Here is a 16,925-nt window from a genome sequence, read left to right on the forward strand (position 1 = left end):
TAGAGAAACAAAAAGTGATGCTCAGGTCATGAGGCGGGCTCAGTGAGGCGGCTCAGGTCAGACTTCCATCCCTGGCGTGAGAAGAGGCTGGCCATCTTCTCATGTGACATGACCCAGGCTGACTGTACCAACAAAACCTACCGTCTTCCGCATCCTGTGACTCAGTCAGCTTTGCTCAGCTCCTTCTCCTGTCTCACAGAAGCAGAGCCATGTGCCCCACACTCCTCAGCCTCCTGAGTCTTGGTGAGTCTGAAAAGACAGTCAGAAAGGGTTATGGTGGAAATCGGGGGGTCGTTGCACCGCTGACCAGGTTGCCTGGATGAGGGTGCAAGGAGCGTGGGGTCCCTCAGAACAAGCCATCTCCAACGTGCTTTTCCTTCTAGGATTCTGTGTGAGTCTGAGGATCTGGGCAGCTGTGGGTGAGTCCTCCCCATCCCTTATTTCTCTGTTGAGCAGAGCAGTTCTGGCTGATGCAGATGACACTGGGGGCCAGGGTGAGACCCCTGTCAGTACAGTGAGAACCGTGTGCCCTGTGGATCCCAGGTCCTCCTATTGGCCTTGATACTCATCTTCACTCTCCCCAGAGGTTAGCCCAGCTCTGGACTCTGGACCTGAAGGGCCAGTGTGAAGTCTGGCAGCTGGGAGCTGGGCCCACCGAGTGCCATTTCAATCATGAGAGGGGAGCAAGAGGCTGCACCCCACAGACCCCTCCAGGACAGGTGGCTCCTGGCCTCTCCATCCAGCCTTTAACACCAGCATCTGCAGGAGCACCCACTAGAGCTGACCCCAGGGAAGGGGCTGGCCATCAGGCAGGGCCTCCTGGACCTTGTCACAGATTTGATGGAGGTTCGCTAACAAAGGAGCGAGGGTCAAGGTTTACTTCCTTCTTTGCAGGCAAGTGGCTTGTTCACTGCTTAGTTGTGTGAGTGTTAGTCGCTCTGTCGAGTCCGACTCTCTGTGACCCCATGGACTGGAGCTCACCAGGCTCCTCTGTCCATGGGATTCTCCAGGCAGGAATGCAGGAGTGGGTTGCCATTTCCTTGACCAGGGGATATTGCCAACTCAGAGACTGAACCCTGCTCTCCTGCTTTGCAGGAAGACTCTTTACCATTTGAGCTACAACAAATGTCACAGGGAAGTCCTTTCCCTTCTTGTCCAGGCATAAATTTTTTTGGTGATGTTTTCTTTTGCCTGCATTGTGCAGCTTGCAGGATCTTAGTTCCCTGATCAGGGATTCAACTCAGGCCCTTGGAAGAGAAAGTGCTGAGTCCTAACCGTTGGACCACCAGGAAATCCCCAATGATTTGTGTTTTGAGAGAAAGTTTCTGAACATTTTGTCAACCCAAGGAGTGAAGAATCACTTCAGAGAATCGTATTCTTAGAACCTCATGATGTCCGTCCTGGGTTGACTGTGTCTCTGTCTGTCCCCAGGCCCCAGGTGTCCCTGAGCATCAGGTTGATGCACTTTAGGGGAGGAGAGTTGGAAGAATTGAAGGGGAACCACCCATGAGAGCAGTGGGGAGAGGGGATCATTCCTATTTTTCTCTCAAAGCCTGTGTCTCCTTCTCTCCCAGGTGAATATGAGAAGCCCTCTTTGTCAGCCTGGCCAAGCCCCGTGGTTCCATTAGGACAGACTGTGACTCTTCAGTGTCACTCCAATCCTCCATTTGTGATATTCAGACTGTTCAAAAGACATGGGGCCAGATTGCGTAAGCTCCAGGAACAACAGTTCAACACCTTCACCCTTGGCCCAGTGACCAGAGAACATGCTGGGTCCTACACATGTTCTGGAGCCAACTTGTCTCGCTCTGTGCGGTCCAATGTCAGTGACCCCCTGCCGATTGTGGTCACAGGTAGGAGGGGTGCAGCCCAGCCCGGGACACCCGTGCCTGCAGGCAATCCTACCCTAGGTCCACGTGCCCATGCACCCAAGACATCCTCAGGATTCCCAGACAGAAGTGAACCAAGGAAAGAGAACCAAGTCTGAGAGTTTAAACTCAGGGCATTGAATAGACGGATGTGTTTCACTGGCTCAGGAAGCAGGAGTCTCGCTAGGCATTAGTTAGACAGGATGCTGCCACTGTCTGCCAGCTGGGAGGCTGATGGGGGACCCTGACCCAGCACCTGCCACCCAGTAGGGAGATGTAATCCCATATGAAAGAGCTGGGGTCCCAGTTAAGACCAATTCAGCCCAGGAATGTCTCCAGAGGTGTGAAGTGGGGGGTCAGAGGTGGGGAAATGTTCACTTTTTTCTCCACCTCCTTCCCAATCTCCTGCCAATCATCACCCACACTCTAGGAGATGAGTGTGAAGGGAGCCAGGGTATGTATTATACCTGGTATGTACTCTACCAGAGAAGCAGACCCACCCCAGCCCCCAACCATGCATAATAGGGATGGGATGAAGTTAAGAGCAGTGCAACCCACTGCAGTATTCTCAACTGGAGAATCCCATGGACAGAGGAGCATGGCGGGCTACAGTCCATGGGGCCCCACAGAGTCAGACACAACTGAAGGGACTGAGTATGTATGCATGAAGCTGAGAGCAGATCCAACAGCTAAAGAGCTTAGAATAAACACAGAGGAGGCCTGAGGTCTTGAGCAAAGAGAAACAGAAAAGCATGAGCTAGAGCCCGAGAAAAGGCTAAAGAAAATGCAACGGAACAGACAGGAAGGGTAATTGGCTTTGCTGCTTCATGGGGAGGTTTTTCACACCTTCAGATGTCAGGGGAAGCGCCAAGGTGGGGTGACTCACTGAAGCTCACACCCTCTTTGCTCCTAGGTGTGTCCACAAAACCCTCCATCTCAGCCCACCCAGGCCCCCTCGTGCGTGAGGGAGAGAATGTGACCCTCCGCTGTCACTCATCGATGCTGCTTGACAAATTCATCCTGCAGAAAAAAACCAGCACAGGGCATTTCCAGAGACGTGGAGAGACGCTCACTGGTGGGCATGCCCCAGCTGACTTCTCCATTGGCCCCATGACTTTGGCGAGTGCAGGCACCTACAGATGCTATGGCTCTTTCAGCCACTCCCCCTATGTGTGGTCAACCTCCAGCGACCCCGTGGACATCATCATCACAGGTGAGTGTGTCCAGACCAGTCCCTTCTGCTCTCTGTGTCACAGGAGGTCTGGTGTCCAGTCCAGCATCAGTACCAGGAGAGAATGACAGGCGTGCAGAGACACTCACAAACTCGGGAGAGGGAACAAAGCAGAGAGAGGAGGTGTGAACATGGAAGGGAGAAGAGAACAGAGTCCCTGCCGTGTGCTAAGGGGGAGACACAGCCGGTGACAGAGCGAAGGAGCGAGAACGTGAAAGAATGACAAATGGAGAAAAATGTACCAGAGCAGGGACGCGGGCAGTTCCTCGCTCAGGCAGCCACCGATGGCTGGTTAAGGGGCTGGTTTCCTGCTTTCACGTCAGAGCTCCCTTCCTCTGTCAGCAGCACATGTGGTACCAGACGCCCTGCAGTCCAGCCCCTGGGTGATCGAGATGGAGGTCGACACCCTGACGTTGCTCAGCCTCTTGGTTTAAAGCGTCCTTCTGCATAAAGAGAGCATAGTGGTCCCTCCAACCCTCCCACTGAGGAGTTCCTTCCAGTCCTTGGGGGTGGGCATGGCAGCCCTGAACATGCCCTCAAGAATGAGACAGTCAAAGATCAAAAGAGATTCTGGCAATTTCCACTCCATAATCTCTTTCTGGGTCAATGCCTTGTTTTCTGATAGTCCCAGCAGTAGCTAGTAAGTTCCATTTATTTCAAGAGAACCACACATGTTTGATTTTTAAAATTTATTTTTATTTATGTTTGTTGAAGTCTAGCTGATTTAAGATGTTGCTAATTCCTGTTGTACAACAGAGTGATTCAGTTATTCTCTCTCTCTCTCTCTCTCTCTCACACACACACACACACACATATACTCTTTCTTTAAAAAAGGACATTAAATGACAATCCATTCTAAAAATTATAAATTTGTTCAAGAGGATTTTAAATGACACTCCATTTTTAAAGTTATTTCTGAATGTTTCCCTGTGCTGGGTATCCCTTACTGTGGGGCTTTCTCTCCTGACGGTGGGCGGCCTTCTCATTGCAGTGCCTCTCTTGTTGCACAGGTCGAGCTTTAGTCCTCTATTTAGGACTAGAGTTACTTTGTGCTCTGAGATCAAGGTCTCCTCTTTCTAGGTCGGTCCAGGAAACCCTCTCTCTCAGCCCAGGGGGGCCCCGTGGTGAGGTCAGGAGAGAACGTGACCTTGGTCTGCAGCTCCGAGAGCACCTTTGACCAGTTCCATCTGCTCAGGGAAGGGGAGGATCTTGGGCACCCGCTCGCTGGAGGGCGGGGCCCCCACGGAGAACTCCAGGCAGAGTTCCCTCTGGGTCCTGGGACCCCAGCCCACAGTGGGGTCTACAGGTGCTACGGCTCCTTCACTCCCTCTCCCTACTCGTGGTCAGACTCCAGCAACCCACTGTTCCTGTCTGTCACAGGTGAGGAACCTCTTCCTGCCCCATGTTTTCTTGTTCCTGTTCAGTCACTATGTTGTGTCCAAGTCTTTGCCATCCTGTGGACTGCAGCACGACAGACTCCTCTGTCCTTCACTATCTCCTCCTCGTGGGTCATAGCCTTGTAGTGGTGAAGGGGCCTTCGTACCTCAGGGAAGCTATGAGCCAGTCGTGCAGGGCCACCCAAGACAGATGGGTCATAGTGCAGAGTCCTGACAAAACGTGGTCCCCTGGAGGAGGAAATGGCAACGCACTCCAGCATTCTTGCCTGGAGAACCCATGAAGATTCCAATGCTTTACATTATAGTAAAAGAGATTGCACTGGCAAATAGTCCATTTGGGTTGTTGCATAACATCTTACTGTATCATGAGCTCTATCTCAAGGGCTCCGTGTTGCTGTCAGGGGAACCATGGCATTTCTGGAGAAATGGAGGCAATGAGAACCAGAGAGGAAGAGAGAGGGTAGATGGCATCTCAACCCTCTTCCACCTCCTGTATGGATGCTTCACAGCAGAGTCCTGTCTATCCAGGCAAATACAGAAAAGGGTCAGGGTAGACACAGGAGGAGAGGCTGGGCTGATTTGGGAAGATCAGAAATTGCCTTGGCTCCTTGCTCTTAGTGCTTTCCCAGAAGTAGCTCTGGCATACAGGTTAGTCCCAATTAAGGAGCACAGACACTCATTCCTGGAGCAGAGAGGATGTCTCCAGCTTACAGCTGTCTTTCACCACCAGCCATATCCTTCCCACCTCCTTTCACCATCCCTTCTGCAGGATGGAGGGTCTACTCAGTGCATTCTCGGGGAGGGGCCAGAAGCCCACCCCTCCCCCATCAGTGCTCTGAGGGATGACAGAGTCGAGGACAGGCAGGAGGTCAACCTTCCAGAAAGAATAAGCCTTATTCTTATGAGGAAGATATGAGGAAAGTTACTGTTCACCCCTTCTGGCTTTTCTCCCCTAGGATCCACTACAAGTACTTGCCCGTCAACCATGGATCCACACACCACAGAAGGTAAGCAAGACGGTCTCCTATCTCAGCAAGTTTTTGAGAAGACAGAGGGCTCCTGTGTGAGTGTTGGCTCTGCCACCTCCCAGCTCTGTGACCTTGGGCTCCTCAACGTCCCTGTCATGTCAGCATTTGAGACTGTGGTCTGCATAGAACCAGGGGGGGGGTGGGCATTGAGCTTCTCATGCTCTGTGACTGGGAATTTCTAAATTGAACAAAGCGGGTCAGAGTGACCTAACTCCATACTAAGGGAGATGCTTACCCTCCCTCCACCAGGATCTTTCGGGATGGATGGTGGGGCAACCGGAGAATTTTAGTGAGCACCTTCAATAAGTGTTATTCCTCTGTTAGTGTTTTGTGAACTAAGCATTCCAGAGGTCAGAAATATGTGTCATATCTTCTTGAGGATTCCATTCCGGGTCTATGTGGATGGAGGAGGAAATGTATTGTGGATTAAAGGGTCATATTCAACCAGAAACACCATGCCTTGTCATACGGGGCAGCAGAGAAAAACTGCATCAGTGCCCAGGGGACCTTGGTTCAGACCTCAGCTGGTCTTGCACAGCCTCTTTACTTTATCCACTGCTAGCATCTCACCTGGATGCTTTGGTACCTCCTGGGATGTGGAGACCATAACTGATCAGGTTGATAGATACTGACAGTTTGACGCAGAATACAATAAATCCAGTGTGTAGGGGCACAGTGTGTGCAATAAATACCCAGACCTTCCTTTTGCTTGTTGGCAGAAACACAGCTTCCTCAGGAACACTCTGGCACATGGTACATTGTCCTTGGGCTTGTCATAGCCTTCACCTCTACCAGTATCCTCCTTGCTGCTCTTGTCTGTCACTCGTGTTCTACCCCAAATCGTAAGTCTGAAGAGGCGAACTCAGCATCATCTGACCCAGGGGGAGGTGGGCTCATAGCAGAGAATGGCATTTTCACTTCCTGTAGGTTAAAAACTGATTTCTGTTGTTGTAATCCCTGATGGAACATCTTCCAGAGACCCATGGAATCCTGTTCTTTTTATGAAAATATGTGTTGATTTATTCTTGGCCGCATCAAGTCTTGGCTGCAGCATGGGGAATCCTCACTGTGGAGCTGGGGTGCAGTTCAAGGCTGCAGAGCTCGTGGGATCAACAGTTGCAGCATTGAGGATAGTTGCTCCAGGCATGTGGGGTCTCAGTTCTCCCACCAGGGATAGAACCCACGCTCCCTGAACTGGAAGGTTGACTCTTAATCCCTGGGCCACCAGGGATATTCCAAGCCCTGTTCTTCCCTTCAACTACAGCCATCCATTTTTCTATCCTACAAGATCTTGGGACTCTGCTGATGTGTAGAAGAGCTTGGTCCACAACGGAAGATGTAGGTTGGGTCCGTGGGTTTGCACAGGTTCCTGAGACAGTCCATGAATGGCTGGGATTGTATATGGAATGTTTTGTTTGGTTTCATTTAGTGGAGTAGACAGGCTCAGCAACCTGGGGCACACCCCTGCCTTTTTCTAACTTTGATGTAACTATCAAAGTTACAGAGGTCTGGAATAACTGCATCTACCCTGAAGAACCTTGACTCTCTTCCATTCACAGATGTTGCCATCATGGCAGGAGAGCCCATGGAAGACAGAACAGTGAACGGCGAGGTGAGTCCTCCCAGCCCAAACCTTTGCCATAGTCTGAGCCCCTCCAGTGCACAGCGGCCCAGCCTTCGAAGATCACGTCTCAGTCCATCATTCTCACCTCTTTCCTCTCAAGACTCTGCAGCAGAAGACGTGATATATGCTCACTTGGACCTCGGGACCCTCTCCGAGAGACGGTTCACTCCCACTCCCCTGAGGCCCGTGCACCCCTCTGCCGAGCCCATTATCTATGAGGAATTCAACATAAACCAAGACCATACTGAGCCCTGACCTGTCCCCATCCTCTGCACACATAGAGTGTTACAAATCAAGGACCTAGATCTCTTGTTAAAGGGGTTCCTCGTGGACACTCCTTCACCTCCAAAGTAGCCCAGCAGCTCTGAGGTGAGGAGTGAAGTCGAAGAATTACAGTATCATCTTCAAAAATCCCATCACCTCTTAATAATCTCTTGGCTTTTCTAGGACTCTATTGTAACTATTTCACTGCTTGGGGACATGCTATAATCAATCGCTCATCCTAAGTAGCTCATCATGACCACCTTACTTTTTCTAGAATTCTAATAAAGCATAAAAAATTTGCCAGTTGATTCTTCAAATTATTCAGTTTAAATTAAAACAAAACCAATAAAAGAAAACCCCTCTTCAGTAACATTTTACAAGGGTAAACTTATTTACAGGCCGAAACAGACTTGTAGACTTAGAGAACAAATGTAGAGTTACCAGAGGGGAAGAGTGGTGGGACAGATAGAGGGGAGTTTGGGATTGACGTGTGAACCCTGCTATATTTAAAATAAAATGCTCTCCATGAAAAAATAATAATGCTAGTTGGCAAAATAAAAAGATGAAGTATACTCTGTTTGAGATAGCCAGAGTGCTGCCACTAACCGTATGAGGCTGATTACATGCATGCTAAGTCAACTCAGTCATCTCCCACTCTTGCGACCCGTGGACTGTGTCCGCCCAGGCTCCTGTGTGCATGGGATTCTCCAGGCAAGAATCCTGGAATTGGTTTCCCTTCCCTTCTCCAAGGGATCTTCTCAGCCCATCAAACCCAGGTCTCTCATGTCTTTTGCAATAGCAGGCGGATTCTGTACCACTGAGCCTCCAGGGAAGCCCCCTCAGCTTTCAAAAAAGAACAAAGTCCTGACTTTTGAGAACATGGATTGACTTGGAGGCCATTATGCTTAGTGAAATAAGTCAGACAGGGAAAGAGAAATGCTGTATGTTTTCACTTGTATGTGGAATCTAAAAATCAAAATAGGGATTTCCTTGATGGTCCAGTGACTAAGACTCTGGGTTCACAATGCAGGGGCTCCAGGTTCAATCCCTGGTCAGGGAACTAGATCCCACAAGCTACAACTAAAAAGATACAACATTTCACAACTCAGATCCGATGAATCCAGAGAAACAATCATAAGTATTAAGAAAATAAAAATAGATGAACAAATATAACAAAAGAGAGTCAGACTCACAGATTCAAAGAAGAATCTAGTGGTTACCAGAGGGGAAGAGGGGAGAGGGGTGGGTGTGAGGGGCAGCAAAGTATGTAGACTGGATTAAGAAACACCAACAACCATTTATAAAATAAATAACTCACAGGATTATAATGTCCAGCACAGGGAATATAGTCAATATTTTATAAATTTTGTATTGTGTGTAATCTCTGAAAATACTGAATCACTATGTAATACACCTCTAACTAATATAATATTATAAGCCAACTATCAGTTCAGTTCAGTCATTCAGTCATGTTCGACTCTTTGCGACCCCATGAACTGCAGCACACCAGGCCTCCCTGTCCATCACCAACTCCCGGAGTTCACTCAGACTTGCATCCATCGAGTCAGTGATGCCATTCAGCCATCTCATCCTCTGTCGTCCCCTTCTTCTCCTGCCCCCAATCCCTCCCAGCATCAAAGTCTTTACCAATGAGTCAACTCTTCGCATGAGGTGGCCAAAGTACTAGAGTTTCAGCTTTAGCATCAATCCTTCCAAGAAAATCCCTGGCCAACTATACATAAATTATTAAAAATTGTTTCATGTTCAAGGAACTTGGCCATGCATACATAGAAAAGAAAATTCAATATAGGAAAATCCATAAATTAAAAAAATCATGAAATTAGCATTTTCAGTACAGTTTTACTGCAGATGTCATAGAGATGGTTGAACATTAAAGATAATATATAATGCTTGGAAATTTTTTGGATAAAATATAATGGTTGGAATGAAATAAGAAATTCTATGAAAATCATATCAAGAATAAAAACAGAAAATAATTCAGTGCCTCAAAGTCATAGCAGATTAGATATTGCAGCATACATTTTTGGTAAACTTGAAAATGTAGCCAAAGGTGGGTTGGGTCAGAGGTTGTGGTTCAAGTTTGTTAAACAATCTGAAGAGACAGAACTGGCCTTAAAAATTTCCAGGAAGCCCAATTCCTCCTTCAGCCAGGGTGCCCACACTCTGCCTTTTTTAAGGTAAGAAGAGCCTGTGTGAGTCACCTTTCCGTCCTGTGATCAGCTTGCACACGATGTTAGTTTGGGCGTCATCATAACATGCTGTGTACTCTTCAGGTCTGCTGAGCTGCTGCCTCCTGCTCAGGAGAAGCAGCGCCATGCTGTCCACCATCGTCAGCCTGGCATGTCTTGAGTCCTGGAACAGAACAAAGCCTGGTGCAAATATTGTCCTGGAGGGCTGGGTCCACCTTAACAGAGAGCCCTGCCTCCACAGGGGTGAAGTGGATCTTAATGGTTGAGTTCATCAAGGCTAAGCACCGTCCTTGCAAATGAGGCCTATAGTACGGGCTGGGGGAGTAGAAGGCCAGGTCGGACATGAGATGGATCGTCCATCACGAGTCTTTCTTTCCAGGGTTCTTCTTGATCCAGAGCATCTGGGCACAAGAGGGTGAGTCTTTCCCCCAAACTGTGACTGCCATCCACCTCAAGTTAGACTCTCCTGTAGTGAGAGGGGAGATGGCACAGAAGGTAGGGTGACGGTCAACCATGGGAAGTCATTACCATATAAGAGTGAGTCTTTTGGAAGTAGAAAATGGGAGCCCAGGGTGGCTTTGATGGTAGAGAGTCTGCCTGCAGTGAGGGAGACCTGGGTTTGATCCCTGGGTTGGGAAGATCCCCTGGAGAAGAACATGGCAAGCCACTCCAGTATTCTTGCCTGGACAATTTCATGGAGACAGAAGTCTGGTGGGTTATAGCCCAGGGGCTCACAAAGAGTCTGACATGACTAGTTTACTAACACTTTCAGGGAAATCTAGCCCCCAATTCTGGTCCAGAGACCCTCCTCCAGACACTCTTCCCTCTGCTGAGCCAGGCCCTAATGGGCACCTACAGGAGACTGTGATGCTCAGAGCTGGGGTGACTGGGAGGGACTGGTGTTATCTGTAGACTGAGGGAAGGCAGCAGGGCCAGGGACAAGAGAACCTTGGAGGTCAAGGTGATGGCTCCAGCTCTCCAGCAGTTCCATGGATAAGTATTGCAGAGAACTGCTGCTGCTGGCCTCCATTCAGAAGAAGAGGAGAACCTATGCCCTGCCCCCTGAGATTCCAGAGGGTTCTACCACAGACTCCATCATGTCTTGTGTTTCTCATGTGAGCTGACATCATTTCACTTACACAGGTTGTTCTTCCATTGGGTGTCTACTCTGTCCTGTTTTATAAAACAAATTTTTAATCATCAGCATCCAGGAAGAATCTCTTAGTTGACACTAGCTCAAAATTCTCAGGCTTCCCTGGTAGCTCAGTGGTGAAGAACCTGCCTGCAATGCAGTGGCTGCAGAAGATGGGGGTTCAATCCTGGGGTTGGAAGATCCCCTGGAGAAGGAAATGGCAACCCACTTCAGTATTCTTCCTGGACAATCCCCATGGACAGAGGAGCCTGGTGGGCTACAGTCCACGGGGTCACAGGAGTCAGACACGGCTGAGCACAGACACACCGTCAAAATTCTCAGCAGATGTTTTTCATGTAGGGTGTGCTATGCCTCTGTGGTGTGGGAATCTCCATGCAGCATGGGTTCTCCTGGTTTGAAAAGGAGCCTTAGAGATGTGGGAAAGGGGTGGGTCGTCTGAGCCCAGCGAGGGGAAGAGGTTCCCCATTTTCTACTGTAAACCATGCATTCTTTTCCCCCAGGTGATCACTACAAGGCCTCCTTGTCAGCCTGGCGAAGCCCTGGGATCCTCAAGGACAGCATGTGACTCTCCGGTCACTCCCCTCTCGGATTTGACAGGTTCAGGCTGCACAAGGGTGACAGAACCAATGTCCCTGAGCTCCAGGCCATGATGTTCTGGAAGGACTTCCTCGTGGCCCCGTGACTGAAGCACACGCCGGGACCACCAGGCATCATGGTCACTACAGTCACCTCCCCTCTGCGTGGTCAGCACCCAGCGATCCCTGGAGACTGTGGTCACAGGTCAGAGAGCTCTTGTCCAGAGAGGCCACCCATTGTCCCAGTCTCCCTCACCCCAGAGATTTCTGGTGGGAGTGTGAGTCAGGGTCCAGTCAGAACGACAGGAAGAGCTCCAGGCATTCTAGATAAAACTTTATTTAATAGAGGAAATTGGGTCCCGCAGTGGGCAGAATGATGGCACCCCATGATGCCTGCATCCTAAAACCCCAAATCTATGATTGCTATATCCCATTCCAAGGGAAATGAAACCGCATGTGGAACTAAGGTTGGTAAGCAGGTGACCTTGAGACGAGGAGGTTTTCCTGCCAATGTTTATGTGCTTTCAATCTCTCCCATTTTGAGTGGTCAGCCCTCAGTGACCCTCTGGACATGGTGATCACAGGTGAGAATGTCAAGAGCTGGCATACAGACTGGATGTACCAGGATGTGGAAGCCCCAGATGGTGGTGTGGGAGATGAGAGAAGGTTGCTTTTCAGGGAGAGAAACCGACTTGGTGAGTGTTGCATCTGACAGACAAAGAAAGAGGAGAAACAAGTGCAGACCACCTGTTATGACAGAAGAGACAGAGGCAGGAGCAGAGACAGAGGAACTCAGAGATGTAGATAAAGAGTGAAGTGAGAGACACAGACAGAAGGGCAGGTAGCAGAGAGGGTGCCCTTCCTCCCTGACTTTGTTCAGAGACCAGAAGCAGTTTTGGAGCCTGGTTTCCATTTCAACTCTACACTCTCTTCTCTACTCAAAGAACCCAAGGATACACCATGTATCTATCCAGGACTTCATGACCAGGTTGATCGTCTCAGGCTGTTTCCCCAGGAGCCCTAGTCCTCATGCCCCGGGTGATGCACAGATACTGTGTTCACTCAGATGTGGCTTCATTCCAGGTGGTTGAGCCACACTGTGCCCCAGGACACCAAGGTCCCTGGTGATGGAGCCAAACACCAGCTCCTGTATGTTGTGTGTTTCATGGGTTCTCATGCTGTATGCTCAGGCCCACGTGCAAGTTCACACCAAACGTTTTAAGATTATGGAGGCCAAAGCCCACAGAGGGATGTAATCAGAGAGAAAACAGAGTCAATGGAAAGCAGAGGCAGTAACACAGTCGCTGTGCACACACACAGAAAATAAGCCAGAGGGACTGGGGCAGTGGGAAAAACATTAAAAAAAAAAAGGTAAATAGAAAGAAAAAGGGATAGAGAATTAATGAGAAAGAAGGGAGTGGAGAGAGAAGCCCCAAAAATCAGAGCCTTGGGAGGGTGGATGGGTGCAAAGATCGAGAAAGATGGTGATGTGGGGGTGGATAATAGGGATTACAAAAGAGAGCCAGGGAGACCGAGAAGCAGAGGAAGTCATGGAAGTGGAAATAGATGATAGATAGGCAGGTAAAGTGATGGGTGAACATGTACATGGATGATAAAATAGGCAGAGAGCTACATACATAGAAAGGCAGATAGACGGTGGAACGATGGGTGGATATATAGATAGATGATAAGATGGGTAGATCAAACAGTGGATGGAGATATAGACAGATAATAGAATAGATGAATAATGCTGAAAGATAGAGATGAGGTAGTGAATGAGAGCCTCAGAATGAAAGAAGACAGATCAACCAATCCAAGGAGAAGTAGAGAGAGTTAAAAAAAATACAAGAAGGAAAAAAATTAGGAGGGAGGCAGTTTCAGAGACCTAGAGAGAGAAAGTAGGAGAGGGACATGGGAGAATTAAAGAGTGAGAGCAAGAGAGAGTTGAGAAGAACAGCGGGTGTGAATTCTCAGTTCAGGGGTGAAGGACACGGGATTCGGGAAGAGCCTGTCTCACGAAACTGCCTCTCCTCCTTCCAGATCTGTCCAAGAAACTTCTCTCAGCCCAGAGAGGGCCCGTGGTGAGGTCAGAAGAGAACGTGACCTTGCTCTGCAGCTCCAAGAGCGCCTTTGACCAGTTCTATCTGCTCAGGGAGCAAGGAGAACCTTGGGCGTCCACTCGCTGGAGGGCAGGGCCCCCGTGGAGCACTCCAGGCAGAGTTCCCTCTGGGTCCTGGGACCCCAGCCCACAGCGGGGTCTACAGGTGCCTCGGCTCCTTCATTCGCTCTCCCTACTCGTGGTCAGACTCCAGCGACCCACTGTTGCTGTCTGTCACAGGTGAGGAACCTCTCCTGGCCCATGCTTTGTTGTTCCTGTTCAATTGCTAAGCTGTGTCTAATTTTTTAAAAAATTTATTTATTTATTTATTTTTTATTTTACTTTACAGTTCTGTATTGGTTTTGCCATACATTGACATGAATCCATTCTTTGCGATCTCGTGGACTGCAGCACGACAGACTCCTCTGTCCTTCACATTACCCCCTTCATGGATCACAACTTTGTTGTGGTGAAGGGGCTTGTGTAACTCATGAGCCATGTCATGCAGGGCCACCCAAGCCTGACGGGTCATAGTGAAGAGATCTGACCAAACGTGGTCCCCTGGGGGAGGAAATGGCAACTCACTGCAGTATTCCTGCCTCCAGAACCCCATGAAGAGTCCCATGCTTTACAATACACTGAATCACATTGCAGAGGCCGAAAAGGCCATTTGGCTTTCCCCATAATATCTTACTGTATCATGGGCTCTATCTTAAGGGCTCCGTGCTGGCATCAGGGGACCTTAGGGCTTCTGGAGAAATGGAGACAATGAGAACCAGAGTGGAAGAGAGATGGTAGATGGCATCTCAACCCTCTTCCACCTCCTGTATGGATGCTCCACATCAGAGTCCTGTAATCTAGGCAAATAAAGAAAAGGGTCAGGGTAGACCCAGGAGGAGGAGAATCTGGACCCATTCGTGAGGATCTGAGATTGCATCATACCCTTGCTCTTAATGTTTTCCCAGAAAGACCCCTGACATACAGGTGATTTTCCAATTAAGGAGCATAGATACTCATTCCTGGAGCAGACAGAATGTCTCTTGAATACAGCTGTTTTTCATCGTCAGGCATATCCTTTCCACCTTCTTCCACCATCTCTTCTCCAGGATGAAGGGTCTACTCAACGCATTCATGGGGAGGGACCAGAAGCTCTCCCCTGCCCCATCAGTGCTCCGAGGGATGACAGACTCAAGGACAGGCAGGAGGTCGACCTTCCAGAAACAAGAGTCCTCCTATGGTGAGGTGGGGAAGGTTACTGCTCACCCCTTCTGGCTTTTTCCCCCTAGAATCCACTACAAGTACTTGCCCATCAACCATGGATCCACACACCACAGAAGGTAAGCAAGACAGTCTCCTATCTCAGCTAATTTCTGAGAAGACAGAGGGTTCCTGTGTGAGCATTGGTTCTACCACCTTCCAGCTCTGTGACTTTGGGCTCCTCAATGTCCCTGTCATGTCAGCATTTGAGATCATTGTCTGTATTAGAACCAGAGGGGCCCTGAGTTTCTGATTCTTTGGGACTGGGAATTTCTACATTGAATAAATCCAGACAGAGTGACTTGACCCCATGCTAAGGGAGCTACTTACCCTCCCTCCACCAGCATCTTTGGGGAAGGATGGTGGGACAAGCGGAGAATTTTAGGGAGCACCTTCAGTATGTGCTTTTCCTCTGCTAGTGTTTATGAACTAAACATTCCACAGTTCAGAAAGAGAAGTGTCGTGTCTTCTTGAGGATTCCATTCCAGGTCTATATGGATGGAGCGGGAAATATATAGATGATTAATGCAGTCCCCATTCATGCAAAAGCACCATGCCTTGTCATACGGGCAGCAGAGAAAAACTGCATTGGTGCCCGGGGGACCTGGTTTCAGACCGCTGCTGGTCTTGCATGGCCTCTTTACTTCATCCACTGCTAGCATCTCTCCTGGATGCTTTGGTGCCTCCTGGAAGTGGAGACCATACTGATCAGGTTGAGAGGTGCTGACACACTTTGACACAAGGATACAATAACTCCTGTGTGTAGGGGCAGGGTGTATGCAATGGATAACCAGACCTTCTTCTGTTGGCTTATTGGCAGAGGACAGCTTCCTCAAGGCCACTCCAGCCAGCTGCACCTTCTCCTTAGGCTCTGCGTAGCCTTCATCTATACCAGCATCTTCCTCACTGTTCTTGTCTGTCACTGGTTTCCCAAAAAGTAAGTATGAAGAGCCAAACTGTCACTGGTGTTCTACGCAAAATAGTAAGTCTGAAGGAGGGAAGCACAAGGTCATCTGACCCAGGGGGAGGTGGGCTTGTAGCAGAGAATGGCGTTTTCATTTCCTGTAGGTTAAAAACTGATTTCCATTGTTGTAATCCCTGAGGGAATATCTTCCAGAGGACAATGGAACCCTGTTCTTTTTATGAAAATATGTGTTAATTTATTCTTAGCTGCATCAGGTCTCAGCTGTAGAATGGGGGATCCTCATTGTGGTGCTGGGGTGCAATTCAAGGCCCCAGAGCTCACGGGCTCAGCAGTTGCAGTCCATAAGTCTTAGTTGCTTCAAAGTATGTGGGATCTCAGTTCTCCCAGCAGGGATAGAACCCACACTCTCTGCACTGGAAGGTGAACTCTTAATCCCTGGGCCACCAGCGACATTCCAAGCCCTGTTCTTCCCTTCAATGACAGCAATCTGTTCTTCTCCCCTTTATGATCTTGGGAATCTGCTGATACGCATCAGAGGGTAATCCATAATAGAAGACATAGGATGGGATCCCTGGGTTTGCACAGGCTCTTGGGAGACTCCGTCAGTGGCTGGGCATGCATATGGGACTTTTTTTTTTTTTTTTTTAACTTAGTGGAGTAGACAGCCTCAGCAACCTGGGACACACTCGTGCTTTTTTTGGCTTTGATGTCCCGACCAAAATATGGAGTTCTAGAAGAATCGCCCCATCCCAAGAGCCTTGACTCTCTTCCATTCGCAGACGTTGCCATCATGGAAGGAGAGCCCAAGGAAGACAGAACAGTGAAAGGTGAAAGGTGAGGTGGATCCTCCCAGCCCGAAACCTTGCCGTAGCCCGAGCCCCTCCAATGCCCAATGCTCCAGCCTTCGAAGATCGCATGATTCCATCATTCACATCTCCTTCCTCTCAGGACCCATCAGCGGAGGACGTGATATTCACTCACTTGAACCACGGGACCCTCTCTGAGAGACTGTTCACTCCCACTCCCCTGAGCCCTATGCACCTCTCCACCGAGCCCAGTATCTATGAGGAATTCTATGTAAACCAAGACCATGCTGACCCTGACCTGGCCCCATCCTTTGAGCACACAGAGTTACAAATTGAAGAGCTAGATCTCTTTTTAAAGGGGTTCCTCCGTGGGCACTCCTCTTCCTCCTCTAAAGCAGCCCAGCAGCTCTGAGGTGAACAGTGGAGTCCAAGAATTATAGGATCCTCTTCAAAAATCCCACCACCTCTTAATAATCCCCTGGCTATTCT

At 49.2% G+C, this 16,925-nt stretch overlaps 2 protein-coding genes across 2 annotated transcripts; both read left to right on the plus strand.

The window, feature by feature from the left end:
* The first annotated feature begins 200 nt into the window (after window positions 1-200).
* LOC120871879 (putative killer cell immunoglobulin-like receptor-like protein KIR3DX1) lies at window positions 201-7,403 on the plus strand. The gene is made up of 9 exons (XM_040251880.1): window positions 201-243; window positions 384-419; window positions 1,575-1,853; window positions 2,782-3,081; window positions 4,180-4,479; window positions 5,453-5,503; window positions 6,244-6,366; window positions 7,084-7,140; window positions 7,249-7,403. Exons 1-9 carry the CDS (start codon window positions 210-212, stop codon window positions 7,401-7,403), a joined length of 1,335 nt encoding a protein of 444 aa, XP_040107814.1. The 5' UTR covers window positions 201-209.
* Window positions 7,404-10,611: 3,208 nt separating this feature from the next.
* Window positions 10,612-16,925, plus strand: LOC120873025 (killer cell immunoglobulin-like receptor 2DL1). Its single transcript, XM_040253781.1, is given in 10 exon segments — window positions 10,612-10,737; window positions 11,895-11,934; window positions 13,391-13,506; window positions 13,508-13,688; window positions 14,735-14,785; window positions 14,831-14,833; window positions 15,528-15,619; window positions 15,657-15,687; window positions 16,410-16,455; window positions 16,572-16,925. Coding segments are annotated over 10 exon segments (963 nt in total). The 3' UTR covers window positions 16,849-16,925.

This window comes from Oryx dammah, unplaced genomic scaffold, assembly GCF_014754425.2.
Source record: "Oryx dammah isolate SB20612 unplaced genomic scaffold, SCBI_Odam_1.1 HiC_scaffold_13, whole genome shotgun sequence".
In the NCBI taxonomy this organism is placed as follows: Eukaryota; Metazoa; Chordata; class Mammalia; order Artiodactyla; family Bovidae; genus Oryx; species Oryx dammah.